Source organism: Kogia breviceps, chromosome 16, assembly GCF_026419965.1.
Source record: "Kogia breviceps isolate mKogBre1 chromosome 16, mKogBre1 haplotype 1, whole genome shotgun sequence".
NCBI classification, from domain to species: domain Eukaryota; kingdom Metazoa; phylum Chordata; class Mammalia; order Artiodactyla; family Physeteridae; genus Kogia; species Kogia breviceps.
The window spans coordinates 10,347,901-10,367,120 of NC_081325.1; the positions used below are offsets into that span (position 1 = coordinate 10,347,901).

General features: G+C 34.4%; 1 protein-coding gene across 9 annotated transcripts in view; it reads left to right on the top strand.

Moving 5' to 3' along the window:
• The window catches only part of PDS5B (PDS5 cohesin associated factor B), a 183,483-nt gene that overhangs the window by 114,636 nt on the left and 49,627 nt on the right, over positions 1–19,220 (top strand). For all 9 annotated transcript variants that reach the window (XM_059041609.2, XM_067016965.1, XM_059041611.2 and 6 more), the window contains exons 18-20: positions 1,662–1,767; positions 4,223–4,383; positions 18,498–18,621. In XM_059041609.2, the coding sequence (XP_058897592.1) occupies positions 1,662–1,767; positions 4,223–4,383; positions 18,498–18,621 (391 nt within the window). The remainder of the gene's footprint in view (positions 1–1,661; positions 1,768–4,222; positions 4,384–18,497; positions 18,622–19,220) is intronic.

Genomic DNA, 19,220 nt, shown 5'->3' on the forward strand with positions numbered 1-19,220 from the left:
CACGAGGGCTCAGTAGTTGTGGCTCGCAGGCTCTAGAACACAGGCTCAGTAGTTGTGGTGCATGGGCTTAGTTGCTCTGCTGCATGTGGGATCTTCCTGGACCAGGGCTCGAACCCGTGTCCCCTGTATTGGCAGGCGGATTCTTAACCACTGTGCCATCAGAGAAAGCCCCTAAAACTTTTTATTCCTAGTTATTTTGTATATTTTGACTTGTCATTATAAATAGATTTCTTCTACCCCTCACCCACGTGTATTTTTTAGGTGGCTTTGGTTAATACAGAAGAGCACAGTCGATTTTTAGTGTTTTATTGGTGTCACCTCACTGAACTCTTAGTATTTTGTAATAGTTTTTCAGTTGATTCTCTTTGGTTTTCCTGGTTGATGCTTTTTCTCATAGATTTTTTTATATCACTGGCTCTTGTTCTTTGGTTACTAGCTCAATTGTACCTCTTCAGGAATGCCTTTCCTGACGGCCCTGACTAACCAAGGGTCTTGTCTTCTTGTCTTGGCCTTCTTTCTAGTCCTTATTGTTCCCTGATTTTAATGTATTTGTTTGCTTATTTTTGGCCTTTGGCCTTCCCTCACTAGACTGAGAGCTTCATGCGCTTACTCATGGAAGAAAATAATGAATTTAATTTTGGATCTATGGTATTTTTCATTCCTGTGGTACATCTAGGTAAAAAAAAAACCTTGGGACTGATGAAAATATGGGAAGAGGATTCAGGCTGAAGATTTTTATTTGGGGTGGTTGGAGCTATGAGAATCAGTTAATCAGGGAAAATGGGCAGAAAAGGGCAAAACATCCTCAAAGATACTGATTGTTAAGGGAATGATAAATTTAAGAGGACGCTGCAAGAAGACAGATATATTTGACTTGTAGCTTGACCTTAGATTTGAGTTCATAATATTTTTGTAGAAATGTGGATCTAAACATTTTAAGGAACATTGAATAATTGAATTTTCTTATATTTTGATATGTATTATATCTCTAACCTGGTGTCTGTTACTTGTTTTTTTTGTAAAAAGAACAAATACCTACCAGAGTGAAAGATTATTTTCGATATTAGTGCATTACAAATAATTATTTTAAAATCACATAAGCTTGTTTTTAGAAGAAAATTTCAAAACATTGTGTTTCCTTTTTGATCTATTCTGAATGTTCTAGTGAGGATTGATTGTATGTCTGTTATGTGGCATTTTTACACCTTTCAGGAGGAGGCCTTTCTGGCTTTTATAACAGTGCCAGACACAGTAATATTTGCTAGATGGTTTGAAAGTGCTTAATGTTGCCATTTATCCTTTATTTCAGTATACGTTTTTCTACTTACTGGAGTAATAATGAACTTTAGATAGTTAGAAAACATCTATTATCATTCACATGTTTAGGCATAAACTTTACACGGAAAATACAAGAATAAAAATATAGCATTAATAAACAGCAAATCAGATAACATTTTGACCTCATTTGAATGGACAAAGGAAAATATCATTTCAAAAAGAAGCTATGTTTACTATAGCTTTCTGTTTTGCCATAATGGTTGGGCAACCGCTGTATCAAATTTTATGTGGTTTAGTTGTGGTCTATATAGAAAATATTCAGGATTATTTTTCTTAGACATTGCTAATAGAAGAGTTTAAAAAAATTTTTTTTCATACTTTAGTGCCCTTATAAAGCAAGTGAACAAATCAATAGACGGAACAGCAGATGATGAAGATGAGGGTGTTCCAACTGATCAAGCCATCAGGGCAGGTCTTGAACTGCTTAAGGTAAATATGCTTAAGGTGAAATTAAGTGCCTAATTAGACAATTGTTAAACATATATAGTTTGGATTTTTTAGACTTGAGATTTGCTTCTTTAGGTTTATAGAACCTGAAGTAAAATTTTCTTAATCATTTTTAGGTAATTTTGAAATTGCATGTTTGTTCTAACATGTAAGCTAAATATTCTCAGGTTTAAATTGTATAATATAACCTAGTATTAATTATATTAAGGATTATAATTTGAAGCTTTCATTAGTGAACAAAGAACTTGCTTACCCCTACCACAGGAAGAACCAAAATTTTAAAGTCTGTTTTATGTGTTATTTTGTTTTCTAAAATATACTACTACCTTTTACTGATTACAAAAATATCAGTTAATTGTTGATAACATTGAAAATATAAAATAATAAAGAAGAAAACATTGAGAAGCCTATCATTCATAAATATCTTTTGTTTCCTTTTAATATTTAGAAAAATGTACACTTTTATATAGTTGAGATCAGACTGAAAATAACAATTTCATATCTTGACTTTTCCAATAATAAATTATAAGCATTTTTCTCAATGTTTTTTAAGACAGTATTTTTAAGAGTATCAAAAAACAGATCTGATTTTAGATGTATGCTTTAAGTTAATTGCCTCTGTTTCCTCATCTATTAATGGAGTTAGTAACAGTACTCCTCTCACAGGGACTAAATTAAATCATGTACTTAATGTCTTAGCAGAGTGTCTGGCTCATACTAAAAATAATAATAAACATTATTTTTTGAAATGGTGATTAGTTCATTTTGGGGATATCATAGTGTTCCCAACTATTTTCATATTGTTGAATATTTAGATTTTTCTAATTTTATTACTGCTAAGGTAAATATATCTAAGATCTCCTGCTAATGTCTATCTTTTTTTCTTTCTTTCTTTCTTTTTTTTTTTTTTAATACTAGAAGGACATTACTGGGTCAAAGAGAATGAGCTCTTTCAAAATTCTTGGAAATGTGTATTCAGATTCCTTTACAGAGAAATCCTACTCATACAGTATATATAATTCAGTAAACAGTGTATGAAGATGCCTATCTCCTATCTTCACAAATTTGGAATAGTATAAAATTTTAAGAGTTTTACTAATCTGATAAGGGAAAAATAATGTTTTAATTTGTATAATTATTGCTAGTGAGATCCACCTTTCATATGTTGATCATTAGTGTCTTCTCTGGTGAATTCATTACTTTTATCCTGTGTTCATTTTCTACTGACATCTCAATCTTTTGGTTTTTTAACTGACTTAAGTGAGCTTTTAATTTCCTTGGCTTTTTTATAGGACATATTTGATGTATAAAAAATAAAATCTATTCTGTTATATTTAAGTTATAAAGTATAGTAATAAAATGAATACTCATAGAAAGTAAAAGGAATGCTAACTCAAATTAAATAGAATATTAATACTGTTGAAATTCACTGAGTGGCTTTTTACCCCACATCTCCCAGGTCTGATTGTCCTGAATTTGGAGTTTATTATTCTTTTAACTATTCTGTATAGATTTTCCATTTATGTCTATGTGTATATCTCTAAATAACATCACTAATTTTGCTTGTTTCTCAGTCTTATAAATATGGCATTATGCTAATACGTTTTTTTACTCCTTGCTTGTTTTCACATTCTACGTTTGAGTCTAATTGTTTATTTTAAGCTTAAAAGTTCTGTCATGTTCAGAGGGGTTTTTATTGTTTGTGATTTTTAAATTTGAAACAACACAGCTAAAATTTATTTTGAAATTGTGTATTGTAGGGGAGGGTCTAATTTGATGTCCTCCAAATAACTATCCACCTTTACCAGGACTATTTATTAAAAATAAAAATTCCATCCATTCTCAGTTATTTTCTGTTACCATCTTTATAATCTGTTACACCCTATCTTAAGTGCTTATATATGGTAAGCTCTATTTATTGCTTTTTTTTTTCTTTTTTTGTTGCTTCTAATGTTAGTACCATGTTGATTTGATTATTGTAACCTTACAGTATCTTTTATTGTCTGGTGCTTTACCCCTTCCCTAGATTACTTTTTTCCTAAAATGTTATTAGTTGGTCTCTTCTAATGATCTTTGTTTAGACTCATAGAGGTATTTTTAAAAATTCTCTCTTCTCATGTTCCTTTTCTCCTACCTTCATTCTCCTCCACCCCCCTCCCCAAACATTAACCAAATCCAGATTATTTTGAGTAGAATTATGTTAACATGTAATTTAATTTTGAAGGTAGTTGTTTCTTTAGATTGTACAGTCTTCCTACACAAGAACATTTCTATTATATATTTGAGTAAGTTTTAAATTTTATTTATAGTGTTCTTATTGATTTTTTAGCATAATTATTTTTCTGTTTACTTGGATTTGTAGTATTTCTAATATGTAACATTTCAGATTTATAAAGGTGAAAAGGATTACAGATCATTTTTTATAATTATTTTTTAGGTACTCTCATTTACACATCCCATCTCGTTTCATTCTGCTGAAACATTTGAATCTCTCCTGGCTTGTCTGAAAATGGATGATGAAAAAGTAGCAGAAGCTGCACTCCAAATTTTCAAAAACACAGGAAGCAAAATTGAAGAGGATTTCCCACACATCAGATCGTGAGTTGAGATTTTTCTGATAAATATTCTGGAAGACAGAAAAATAACTTACTGTTTCTTGATTTATGTAATAGTAGGAATCGTTTAAGTTTTGAGGAAATAACGTCTGGGTTATCTTAAGTCTAAAATATTCAGTTTAGATTCTCATTTCCTGGGAGAAAGCATTGATTGGTTTTAGAAGATTCATGAAAATGTAGGGTGAGCATGACGTTTCTTTCTGAAGCATCAGTTTTGCTTAAAGATTTTTTTTTGAATTGTATATATACTTTTTTAAAAATTTAATTTATTTATTTTTGGCTGCGTTGGGTATTCGTTGCTGCACGCGGACTTTCCCTAGTAGTGGTGAGTGGGGGCTACTCTTCATTGCAGTGCACGGGCTTCTCATTGCGGTGGCTTCTCTTGTTGTGGAGCATGGGCTCTAGGTGTGCAGGCTTCAGTAGTTGTGGCACATGGGCTCAGTAGTTGTGGCTCGCGGTCTCTAGAGCACAGATTCAGTAGTTGTGGTGCACGGGCTTAGTTGCCCCGTGGCATGTGGGATCTTCCTGGACCAGGGCTCAAAACCGTGTCCCCTGCATTGGCAGGCAGATTCTTAACCACTGCGCCACCAGGGAAGCCCTTAAAGATTTTAATGAAAACAGTTTTACAGTAAAACAGTTCCTTGGCATATTATGGCATAGGATAAGTAATTCATGAAAATTTAAGGTCCAATGGGAAATTCCAAAGGTATTTCAACAGGATTGTCCATAGCACTCTTTACTTTCTTCTGTGATTATGAGTATTGACTCGAAAATTTTTAGAATTATTGCTTTATTTGGCACAGGGAAGAAGAGAAGCATGGTATAAGCATCCTAACAGCAGTGTGTTATGTGTGTGTGTTTTAGTATTTCCAAGAATTGGAAATTGTGCTGTTATCCTGGTGATATCTAATAGGGGTTGATTATTGTTCAAGATTCTCTAATAGCTCAAAAAGAATAAGTCTTCATTCCTTATGAATCCCTGCTTACTTCTCTGTATGCATCTCTTCTCCCTGTTTCTGGAGAGCATAGCTGATAGTTGGTCTTGATATTGCCATAGTCACTGGTGATTGGTTTTACTTCCAGCTCATTACTTTTGGTCTAGTTAGTTGTGGTTGGGGTACTGTGCTTCTTCATGTTGAAGAATTGCCTGCGGCTCTTTTTCTCAGAAAGAGACTTGGACAAAGCTAGCTTTTAGAGGCTCAGGTATACTTTCTGTTATTACTTTCTATTTGCATGGACTTAATCAATTCTAGAAACTATTGATATATAGGACAAAAGCATTATTTAAGTGATAATTGAAACATAAAAGAATTTTGTAACAGTGTACTTTTTGGCAAGGGTAAGAAACTTTATTGTTTAGAACTGGCTTCTTAATTTTTAAGGGAGCCTGGAACATAAGTTTCCCTTTGGAATGGAGCTGCGACCCTCCTATCCAGATCAGAGATCAGAGTTTGGAGATATATGTATACACACACACTATATGTATAAACTGTATATAACTCTACCATATAGTGAATGCCCACTTATTGTATTATCTTATTTAAACCTTGTAACAATTCAGTGTGATTTGTAGGAATTATCCTAATCTTCCAAATGGGGAATCTAATGTTTACTTGAGGTAAATGGTTCTAGATCACATAGCTAGCAAATAGCAGAGTGAAGATTTGAATATAGGCTTGTTTGTTTGCAGTGCGTGTGGTACCGTATGCATTATGGACAGTTCCTTTCTTAATCAGAGCTTTGAACAAGTTTTAGTTTGATTTATTCAGTGGAGGTTTTAGTTTTCATTCTAGACTATCTTTCCTAGTACCCTTTATATTTTAAAGAAACACTGTTTGATATATTTGTAGGAGAACTACGAGAGCAAGGTCTAAAGGTGGACATTTTAGAACACACGAGTGCATTTTAAAACATAATCTGCTTTAATATGGAACTGAAGTACTTAGAGTTATTTGATATATATGCTGAGTATATTTTGGATATCTCTCATGAGGAGAATTAATTCATCTGATATTGAATACCTACTGTATGTACACACTGTTCTTGATGAAATAATTCATAGTATATGTCTTCCAGGAGATAAAATATGTATGCAGATTTTATATTTTAAATTATTAAATTGGGTGAGTTGATGTTGAGGAAAAACAATAGAGTTAAATGAATGTTTATTAAATTATCTTCCCTTGAATTCCCTAAAATAATTTAAAAGAAAAATGTATCTAAGTAGAAGCTACCACAAACTGGACAGAATTGGTGCTAGATAAGCCATTTAGACTGAATTGAATGTGAGAACATTGACAGTTGATAAATGTATCCCTGAATCAGATGTTTAAGGGAGTATATAATAAGTGTTCTTTCGTTTGCTCATTTAGAGGGAGGAGTTTGAGCTATGGGCAGCTTTGAGAGAAATAGGGAAAACCTAATTTCAGCTGGAATAGAGCTAAAGGAGAGACTTTGTGGTCATAGCATTTTTCTCTGGGCTTAACAGGAGGAGCAAAGCTTATAGGTGAGGTAAGGCTTAGAATAGAATTGTGAAGCAAATGTCTCACCAACTTTACAGGAACAGAAACAATTATGTGCTGACCTACTAAACTAAAATGATGGTGAATTATGGGTTCCATTATGACTCAGTAAGTCTCTCAGGAATCTGGCTCATCCCAAAGTAGGCAGATGTGCCAAAACTGAGAGTCCCCTATAGCATAAGGTATGGCCATAGTCCAAGTGGAGCTAGTTCTCAATTGGAGGAGCTTAAGCAGACTTAGAAATTACACAGAAAAAAAGAACTCGATATCTTTAGTCCCAACTTCTTCCTCCATGCTGTTTATCCAGCTAATTAAGCAAGTGTAGTTTGAGTTGGGCGTTCTGATGTTAATTTTTTAAAACAAATGCCCAATGTTCAGTCATCAGGGAGACACTATCTACATTTTTGTTTAAATGGTGGAGCCAGAGAGAATTTCTCTTATTCAAAGATGAATTAACAGAATACAAATAAATTAACAAACATGAATCCTGTGGGGATAATTTAGCGTTCAAAAGATAGCTGATTAGCACTTTGGAAGAATTGTATTTTTCTAGGAAAAAAGAAAATTTTAGACAGTTGTTCTAAACTGCCAAGAAAATGAAACAGCAAATGACATCTGGAAAAAAAGAACAAAAATAAGATAACATAAAAAGAGAAATGGCAGAACTAAGGATAAAGAAAAGCAGGAACATATTTGTATTATAGAAAGTAATTTATTATAAACAACAAGGATGGGCTTCCCTGTTGGCGCAGTGGTTGAGAGTCCGCCTGCCGATGCAGGGGACACGGGTTCGTGCCCCGGTCCAGGAGGGATCCCACATGCCGCAGAGCGGCTGGGCCTGTGAGCCATGGTCACTGAGCCTGCCCATCTGGAGCCTGTGCTCCACAGCGGGAGAGGCCACAACAGTGAGAGGCCCGCGTACGGCAAAATAAATAATAAACAGCAAGGAGCAGAGTAAACAATATTGAAAATGTAACCAGGAAGGGTTCTGTTGAACTTGAGGAAACTGCATAGAATGTAGATATAGTGGGCAAAGAAATGAAGGGCAGTTAAAGAGAATTGCAGATAGTGAAAAGCCATGATTAGTTTCTGTGGAGAGACAACAGAATAATGGGAAATGGAAAACATTTAAAAAAAATAATAGTAAACTTGTTTAGAACGAATGAAAAACATGAATCTGGAGATTAAAAGGGCTCATGTTTTAGGAAAATATTGTGATGGAATTTACTGAATTTTCAGAGATTACTGAAGTGATTTCATAAACATCAAGGGAAAATAAAAAGGTGGATCATGTACAACGGAAAGGTAATGAGCCTGACTTATTTCTTTTCAATCACAAAAGATTTCCAAAGTTAATGATTCAATAACTAGAGAGTTTGATGGACAAAAAGAATGTATCTAAAGCATTTCCTAACTAGCCAAGTTGTGCTTAAATAAGGGGCAATGAAGGATATTATTTAGGATTCAAGGACTTAAGGAATGTATTAGCCCCTTTTTATTGTGAGGTCAGTCTGTCTACCAAGTTGTGTGATTTTTTTTTTCCCTTTGCATTCAGTTTAGCTTATGCCCCTAAATCAGACTTCTGTTTTCTTCTTGTTTGCATATCTCTGATTTTTCTTTCCTCATCATTTTACTTTCATTATTTAAGTGTTAGATGTGGCTCTATCTATGTCTTAGATATTTGAAAACCTGAATTATTTTTAAGGGTGATGTAAATAAATAAAATTGAGTCAAGTCGAGGGAAGAAGAAAACCTAATAGACTATAACTATAAAAGAATTAGAGAAAATTACCCTCTAATAATAATAATAAGGGCCAATAAAAGGTGTGTGTTAAAGGAGGTATTTCAAATCTATATATATATTTTTTAAAAAAACAGGAATTCTAATTCTTTTTAATTGTCCAGAGTATAGGGGGAAAAAGAAAGCATTTAGATTACTTCTTATAAAGCCAAGGTAACTAGCAGGAATGCTAAAACCTGATAAAAGATATCCCTCCAAAAGAAAACTATAAGACAAATCTTACTAATATTGATGCAAAAGTTGTACATAAAATATTATCAAAAATAGAGTGTACTACAGTAAAACAAGAATATACTATGGCCAAATTGGTTAATTCCAGGAATACAAAAAGGGTTACTACTAAAAAGCCTAATATTCATGTTATAGTTCATTATATAAGTGAGTAAAAGGGAAAGGGCACACAATAGATCATTTTGATAGATGCTAAAAGGGCTTCTGGTAAAAGAAAAATCAGCTGTTTATAATTAAACCCAATAAAATACGATTTAATGCCTTCATACTTCTCAAACCAGTATGCACCATCATATGGTAAAACACTAGAAGCATTCCCAGTAAAATCAGGAGCAAGATGAGAAAATACACTAGCTCTGCTATGATTTAACATTGTTTAAGAAGCATTAACCAATATAATTACATAAGAAAATAAGAGGTGCAGGTGTTGGAAAGGAGGAAGCAAAGTTATCATATTCTAAGAAAAATTCAAGAGAATGACCTGCAGAACTACTAAAATACTAAAAATTAAGATGGGCAAAATTAGTATGTAAAAATCCAAAGCTTTCTTTATATACCATTGACAATCATTTAGAAAATATTATACAAGTAGAAATCAGAAGATTTAAAAGTAAAGTGTATAAGAAATTTGCAACCCTGTACAACCCTATAATAGTGAGGGGTATAATATTTAACAAAGAAATTAGGAAAACTTAGATTATTGAGTAAATAATTGGCAAGCTATTTTAAAAAGAAAAATTAATGTAGACTGCTTACTTGCTTTTACACATATTCCAGGTGAGTCAAAGATTATTCATATATCTAATATTTTAAATATATATAAAATTAATAAACGTATTAGTAACCAGTACATTTTTTGTAACTTCTTACTTTGTGGTGAAAGGGACACTGATGCCAAGTCACAATTGAAATATTGATGGATTGGATTTTTAAAAATTCATTTATTGAAAAAAATATTTGTAGAGCCTTCATCGTGTGTAAAGTACTTGAGGATGTTAAAATGAAAAGGACAGGTTAAGTCTCTGCCCTTATATTTTAGTGAGGGAGAATACTATTTAGACAAAAGCAAAAATCATGAAATGGAAACAGAACTGGTATGCTGGGAAGCTATTTTCAATAATATTTGTAATGTATTAAGATTCTTAACAAAAGAATAACAGGCATGTCTCACAGTAGAATACTAACATAGAGAATAAATAAGAAATTTACAAACAGGAAGTCCTTCATCACATTAGGAAAGGACATTTATGCCTGCTAAGAGTACTGGAGGAAAATACAATACCCATATGCTGTATAACCAGTTTTAGCTAGCATGCCAGTGCTGCTGTCAGTTGGAATATAAACTGATGCAGCTTTTCTCAGTTGGTAATGCGGTAATACATACCAACTTAAAATGTGTGTGGTGTTTAATACTGTAGTTTCACTTTGAGGAATTTATCCCAGAGATAATTAGAAAATATGTCTACACAGTGGTTATATGGTTCAGGGTCCAGTCAGAAACAGAAACCATTCCAGGTATTTTAAACGTAAATAAATTAATTAATACAGATGTTTGAAGCTTGAAAGAGCAAAAAGTTGCTGTGGCAGCTCAGAGATTATGATTTGCTGGAAGCAGTAACCACCCTTAGGGCTGGTGGAACACCTGGGAATAAGCGGTGTTAAGGACTGCCCAGTGGGTGGAAGAGCCTGTCCACATCGTGCCAACTAACTGGCAGAGTAGGGGTGGCCTGGCTCTTGCTGCAGGGCAGCACAGATACTACAGAGAAGGCCTTAAAGAAGCTGTGCTGTCTCTTGTTGGAAGAACCTACCAGCTCTTGTGGGAGTCTGGGAAATGTAATTTGCAGATTTACAGCTCCAGGATCTCAGAGCAGATTATAGGATATAAAGCTCAGAGACGCTAGATAAAGAGCTAGCACAGGGATGTTCATGGTTTTGTTGTAAAGATTTAAAAAAAAAAACACCATCTAAATGCTCATTGGTAGGAGATTGGTTAGATTAATTGTGGTATAGCCAGCCACAAGACCTGTGTGACCTTTTAAAAAAAAAGTTTCCAAATAATATATATTTTGTATTCTCATTTATTTAATATGTGTATGTATGTACAGAGAAATTTTAGAAGTAGTTCTAAAAAATGTTAACACTAATTATTTCAGGGTAGTAGGATTTGGAGTTTTTTTCTTTAGTGTTTTTAATGTGTTTTTCAGTTTTGTTCGCAACTGGGGCGGCAGGGGGTTCCCCCTTGAATTTGAAGCGGAAAAAATCAATTTAATGAGGGAATAAAGGATTTCCTTTAATAGAAACTTATTAATATAAAAAGCAGTTAGAAGGTAGTTGCTTCATTTACGTTCATTAACTTCTCAGTCTGCCTAGGGCTTTAGGAACCACGAAATTGTTTTTTTTTTTTTCTTATTGTTTTGGTTTATTTCTGTTTTCTCTTTAAATGAGTATGCAGAACATTGGATGAACCTAAAATTTCTCATGCTATCTTTGAAAGTCTCCACCACAGTTGCTTCTTACTTGTGTGTGACCTGTAATTTTTCTCTTGATTACTAAGAAAAGACATTATGGATGTTTGTATTGTAAAGTCTGACTTATGAGAAGTTAGGTCTTCTCTGGGTACTTCAGTTACTGAAGTAACCAGAAAATAATAATTTTTTATTTCACAAAGAAACCACAGACTAAAAAGAGGGCATTTTGGTGAGGCTCGAATTGTTTTTTTTACATAGTTTATTATTGAAGTTCTCAAACATATAAAAAAGAGGTAGAATATTATAGTGAACTCCCATGTATCCACTAACCCGTTTATATATAAATAACTAAAAGCCACTTTGTTTAATTTATAATTTTACTCACTACCCGCATTCCCCTTATATTTGAAAACAAATCCCAGACTCTATATTTTCATCTATACATCTCAGTATCTCCAAAATATAAGAACTCTAAAAAAATGATGACAGTACTTTTATTGTAAACACAGTTAATAATAATTTCCTAATAATAATGTCCAATTAATTTTCTCAAAAATATAGTAATTTTTTTTTAACAGTTTGGGTTTTTTTAAAATCAGGATCCAAGTGAGGTTTCTACATTGTTATTGCTTGATAGGTCTCTGAAGTCCCTTTTCTCCTGTAGGTTCCCCCTCCAGTTAGCTCTTCTCTTTGTGTTTGATGAAGAAACCAGGTTGTTTATCTTGAGGAGTTTCATATAAACTGATTTTGGATTTTTGCTAATTGTATGCCTTTGGCATGCTTTAACGTTTTCCTTTGTTTTCTGTAAAGTGATAGTTGAATCCAGAGGCCTGACTGGATTCTGCTTCAGCTATTTTGTCATCACAGGACCATTTTGTAGGTGGTGGTATGCTCTTCTGTCAGGAGGAATGTAATACCTGGTTGTTTCTCTTTTATGATGTTAGCAGTTGATCATATTTAGTAATCAGTAATGATACTCTGTCATTCCTTTATCACTTATGAGCTGAATACTTTTATAAAGAGGAACTTCTCATCTATTCTTTGGCAGAATAAGTGCTTGATACTTTTTTTTTCCTTTTTTTTTTTTTTAGCATCACAAGTTATTTATTCAGGCTTTTTTTCTGTACCTAATTAATATTATTCGTTTTGCTCTAAGTCAGTTGACTTGCAGAAACATAAGCATTACTTTAAAGCACATAAAGAAAAATTAAAATACTTTTTTTATTATTATTGTTATTTGCATTATGCGGGCCTCTCACTGTTGTGGCCTCTCCCATTGCGGAGCACAGGCTCCGGACGCGCAGGCTCAGCGGCCATGGCTCACGGGCCCAGCCGCTCCACGGCATGTGGAATCTTCCTGGACCGCGCCACAAACCCGTGTCCCCTGCATCGGCAGGCGGACTCTCAACCCCTGCGCCACCAGGGAAGCCCTAAAATGCTTTTTTTCATTTAATTTATTTATCAGTTTATTTTAAACATCATGAATAATCTTTTTTTATTGGAGTATAGTTGCTTTACAATGTTGTGTTAGTTTCAGATGTACAGCAAAGTGATTCAGTTATACATATATTCTTTTTTTTTAGATTCTTTTCTCATGTAGGTTATCACAGAATATTGAGTAGAATTCCCTGTGCTCTACAGTAGGTCCTTGTTGGTTATCTGTCTTATACATATGTAGTAGTGTGTATATGTTCATCCTAAGCACCTCATTTATCCCTCCCCACCACACTTCCCCTTTGGTAACCATAAGTGTGTTTTCCATATCTGTAAGTAATGGGTGATTCTTTTATGTATTGAACAGAGTTCAAAATAAAGAGTGAGGAGTTTACTAGTATCCTCTGTTGTCGTCTTTTAAAAATATTATAAACTGATGGATTTACTCATATTTGTGTTCAGTCACTTACAGTGATCACGTGATGCTCTCACATTGTCCCATCTATAGGCTATTCAGATTGACTTCTGAATCCTTTTCAATAACTCCACTAATCTTTGTAATGTCTTTGCAACCTGGTATGACAAAATGTTCCAGACCCATCTTGTACATGTCCTGCCCCAGACCTGGATTCAGCCATTTCTCTAAGGAACCCTGGTTCCTTTTTTTTTTTTTTTTTTTTTTTGCGGTACGCGGGCCTCTCACTGTTGTGGCCTCTCCCGTTGCGGAGCACAGGCTCCGGATGCACAGGCTCAGCGGCCATGGCTCACGCTGGTTCCTTTTAATGGGAATAGTATTAAGAAATCAGAATGTGAATCCTGTGTGTACTAATTGCTAATGTTTGGGTCACTTTTCTAGGACAATTCTGTGACTACAGCTTTAAAAAAAAAGGTTTTTTGGAAGATAAAATGCATTGTATGTTTATATTGATTATTCCAGTTCAAATTGGGTTTTTATTGAGCCTCTTCAATTTTACATTTTTATCTTTTCCCCTATGCTGAGATAATACAGGATGATAAAACTATGATATTACATAATAACTCATTTCAATTATCCCATAATAAATACAGAACGGTCTCAGAATAGTAGTAGCACCACCAGTGTGATTCCTAAAAACAGCTGTTTGTTTGCCTTATGTAGTTCTCTTTTGTACTTAGGGTGTATCACGTTAGGGATTTACAGTCAAATTCTTGTGTTTTAAAGTTACTTGGAATGATTCTTTGTGTGGTTATGCCACCAAATGGATGCACACTTTTGTTCATTTGTTTCTTTTTATTTTTTGAGGTTACTTTAAAAATTTTTTATTTTTTAATTATATGAAATATTCACAGGTTTTAAAGACAAGCTGAAAAAGCAAGATATATTATATTCTAAGAAGTCTAGCTTGTACTCCTCAACACTCTACCCTATTCCTTCTTACCTATAGATAAACTTAAAAGAAGTCTTTTCATGCATGTCGGTCTAGGTGTGTTTCAGTGTGTGTGTGTATATGTATGTGTGTTCACATGACCTCTTTGATAGGCGAATGATAAAGTACACTATACATGCCTCTCTCCACCTTGCTTTTTTTTCTCTTTACATGTACTAGCAGTTATTCCACATTTAAATATTTATTTTGTGGATATATCATAGAATAAATGCATACATAATTTTACTAGATATTGTTACAGTTCCCTCTGTAGTGGTTATACCATTTCGCATTCTCTCCAGCAGTGTATGAATGTACTTGGTTCCCCATAGCCTTGTCAACAGACTGTGTTGTTAATGAAATGTTTCTCCTTGTCCCTGGTTATCTTCCTTGTTCCGCAGTCTTTGAGAGCAGCATCTACTTTTATTTGTATTCGTGTTTGCAAGGCATATCTCTTTCTTTTGGTCTTTTATTCTCTCATTCTTTATTTTTATTATTATTAACATTAAAATTTATTTATATATTTATTTTTGGCTGCATTGGATCTTCATTGCTGCACACAGGCTTTCTCTAGTTGTGGCGAGCGGGGGCTACTCTTCGCTGCGGTGCGCGGGCTTCTCACTGTGGTGGCTTCTCTTGTTGCGGAGCACGGGCTCTAGGTGTGCACGGTTCAGTAGTTGTGGCGTGCGGGCTCAGTAGCTGTGGCTTGCGGGCTCTGGAGCGCAGGCTCAGTAGTTGTGACACACGGGCTTAGTTGCTCTGCAACATGTGGAATCTTCCTGGGCCAGGGCTCGAACCCATGTCCCTTGCATTGGCAGGCAGATTCTTAACCACTGCACCACCCGGAAAGTCCCAGTTCTCTCATTCATTCTTTCCTCCCTCCCTTGCTCCCTCCATCCCTCCCTTCCTTCCTTCCCTGTAAATGTTCCTGGGACTTAATATTTAAAATAAATACCATGTAAATATCCTATAGTTTGAGTTTGGTCTTTGTTTTGTTTTTGTTGGTTTGTTTTGATTTTGGTTGTTTTAATCCAGTTTGACACACTCAATTGGAATGTTTATACCGTTTACCATTTAATGTAACTGTTGATACAGTTGGGTTTAAAGCTGCCATCTTAATATATGTTCCCATTTCTTTCTATTTCTGCCCTCTTTGAGGTTGAGTATTTTTAATGATTTTATTTTATTGGCTTATCTGTGTTCAAATAAAATTATACCCCTCAATGTATATTGTAAAAATCTTGCAGCAGTATACTTCCGTGCCTTCCCCCTCCAGGCTTTTGTGCTTTTGTTGTCGTATATTTTGTTTCTATATATGTTATAAATGCTACCGTATGTTACTGATATTTTTGCCCTAAACACTTTGATATATCTCAGGTTAACAATAGCATATTTCTTTGATTTGTACACATACATTTACCTTTTTTGCCATTCTTCATGTTTTGGATATCTATCCATATTTTCATCTGGTATCATTTTTGTTCCTGAATAACTTTAATGTTTCTTAGAGTATAATTCTGCTTATAATTAATTATCTTAGCTTTTCTTTGTCTGAAAAAGTCTTTATTTTATTTTCATTCTTAAAGTATTTTTGCTAGGAATAGAATTCTACGTTGAGAGTTCTTTTGGTTTTTAGTACCTAAAAGATGTCACTCTCTTATTTTCTAGACCGCATAGTTTCTGATGAAAAGTGTTCTTTCATTCTTTGTTCCTCTGTACCTAATATGTCTTCTCTGACTGGTTTTGAGATTTTTTTTTTTAATTGCTGTTTTCACCAAATTGATAATGATGTGCCTTGGAATGGTATACTTAATGTTTCTTCTGCTTGAGGTTTATTGAGATTCTTGGGACTGTGGGTTTATTTTCATCATATTTGGAGGGTTTTTTTGTAATTCTTCCTCCCTTCCTCCCTTCCTTCCTTCCTTCCTTCCTTCCTTCCTTCCTTCCTTCCTTCCTTCCTTCCTCCCTCCCTCCCTCCCTCCCTCCCTCCCTCCCTCCCTCCCTCCCTCCCTCCCTCCCTCCCTCCCTCCCTCCCTCCCTCCCTCTCCGCTTCTCCCTTGGTTTCTGGGACTCCAATTGCATGTATTTTTGACTACTTAATATTGTCTTGGAGGCCACTGATGTGCCATTCTTATTTTTTTCCTGTCCCCCCGCTTTTGTTTTATTTTGCATAGTTTCTATTGCTATGTCTTCAAGTTCACTGATCTTTTTTCCTATGATATATATAATCTGCTTTTATTCTATGTATATATTTTAAATTTGAGGTATTATATTTTTCATATTTAGTAGTTCCATTTGGGTCTTTTTAATATATGTATTTCACTTCTGTCCTCATCATGTTCATGTTTTCTTCTTACACCTTCATGACCATATGGAGCATATTTATAACAACTGTTTTTATGTCTTTGCTAATTCTGTCACCTGTGCCATTTCTGGGACTGTGTCTATTGATTAATTTTGTCCTGATTATATATTAGAAGGTCTTTCTGCTGTGGCTGGTGGAAACATGAATTGCTACCAGCCCTATGTATGGTAGGGAGTTTTTTGGCCTACTTCTTTCTAACATTCTTTTCCTGGTCTTAGGTAGTTTTTGCTCTTGCATGACACTGATCATTATTCAGCCAAAGACTCAGGGATACCCCTCTTCAGGTCTACAAAACTCAAGCTCTCTTTCTCTCTTTGTAGGTCCCTCCTCTGTGGTACTTTGCTGTAGAAAGTATAGCTCCCTTGGCCTCCCTGAATTCTCATTCCTATCTCCCTCAGTTGCATGCAACCACCAGGCTCTATTTGGGTCTCTACTTCTCCTTGTACTGCAGTCTGGAAACTACCTCCTTGCAGTAATTGGGGGCAGATGTGGCACTCTTCTAGTTTGTTTCCCATTTTTTACGGCTTTTCGCACTGCGCTTCCTATTGCCCAGTGTCTGAAACCATTAACATATTATCTTGTTTTCTACTTGTTTAAGGTAAAAGAGTAAACCCAGTCTCAGATATACTGTCCTAATCTGAAGCAGAAGTCCTCTGAGTATAGTTTTAATTTGTATTTATATATGTTTTTACAGGAGTGAAGATAAACATCTGTTCACACATAATAGGGTAATTTGTTTATCTTGTTTTGAAGAGCTTTCTACTCTGTTAAATCCAGCCCATTTTTCTGTGATATTGTTGGTCTTTTCATTCTCTATTTGTAGGTGTTTACATTTTAGGGATATTAACCCTTTCTCTGTAACATGAAATGCAAAGTTTCCCTTCAGTTTGTCATTTATTTTTTTTTATTATATTTTGCTGTTGGTATCTTTTCTGAGACTCTGATATTATTATAATGAATTATTTTATCTCTAATTTTTTTTTCTACTGGAGCACTGGGTTGCTATTGGTGAAGGAGGAGGATTCAGAAGTTGCTTTCACTGTGAGATGTAGTCATAATAGTTGAGCTAAGAGATTCTGCTTTATTCAGGATTTTAAGTTTTTATATAGCGGAATGATACGATACATAAATGTTCTTCCAGGTAGCTATATAACCCATTCCCTACCTCTTTCAGAACTCTGCTCAAATGTTACTTTATAAGCATGTCTATAAGCACCCTATTTAAAATTGTAACACTGTTACACACTTAGCCCCATTCCCTATTCCTGTCCTCTTTTTCTTCTTCTGCTTCTTTTTTTCCCTTTACAGGAGTTACCACAGTTTGAAATAACATATGTTTTGCTAATTTATATATAATCATGTGCTTATCCCTAATATGCTGGTGGCATGAAGGCAAGGATTTGGGACTTTTAATAGTGCCTGGCACTATAGTAAGTGCTCAATTTGTATTGGTTAAATGATCAAATTTCTGTTCATGTAGGTTGTTTTGGCACAAAGTAAAAGGTGAATTGGAAGAGGAAAAGCCTGGAGAATGAAGGTGTAAAGTGGCAGAAGCTTAGCTGAAGTGGTACCAGTGAGAATGAAATAGAAAAGGCTAAAGGAATGACATTAAAAAGAAGAAATGGGTCACCATCCTTGTTTGTTTTTATAATTACTAAGTAAAAAGGAAAAAATACTTGTATTTGGATTATATTTTTGATATAGATATTTATAAAGCAAAATTATAGATTGAAAATGTCTGAGTAGATGTTATAACTTTTTTTGTTCTTATAAAACATTACTTAAAAAATACAAGCATTAAAATATCTAGTGGAAGTCATGTTGTTTTTTCTGGTTAATTGTTTTTCTTTAATTTTTTTTTTTTTTTTAGAGCTTTGCTTCCTGTTTTACATCACAAATCTAAAAAAGGACCCCCCCGTCAAGCCAAATATGCTATTCATTGTATCCATGCGATATTTTCTAGTAAAGAGACACAGTTTGCACAGATATTTGAGGTAAAGAGAAAAGTTTTTTGTTTGTTTCATGTTATAGTTAAAAAACAAATATGAATGATTTTATAGGATGTTCACATTTGGAGATGTATCATTTTATAGTTTATTTTCAGAATTTGAATTAGTATAATCAGTATTGATGGGTGGTTAAAATCAGAAAATATCTGATTATTCAGATGTTTAATGCTAACTCAGATTCAGAAATCAAACAGTTGTATAATATTTTTTGACATTACTTTATACATTTAGTATTAGGAAACTATTTTTCATTAGTAAGTAATTACATATAAAATCCTACTTACTGGGCTTCCCTGGTGGTGCAGTGGTTGAGAGTCTACCTGCCGATGCAGGAAACACGGGTTCGTGCCCCGGTCCGGGAAGATCCCACATGCCGCAGAGCGGCTAGGCCTGTGAGCCATGGTCGCTGAGCCTGCATGTGCGGAGCCTATGCTCCGCAACGGGAGAGACCACAACAGTGACAGACCCGCTTACTGCAAAAACAAAACAAAACAAAACCAAAAAAACCCTACTTACTGATAGTAGGTAGTAGATGATTATCAGTTTACAGATTTGAAAGTTAGATTTCTATATATGAGATACTA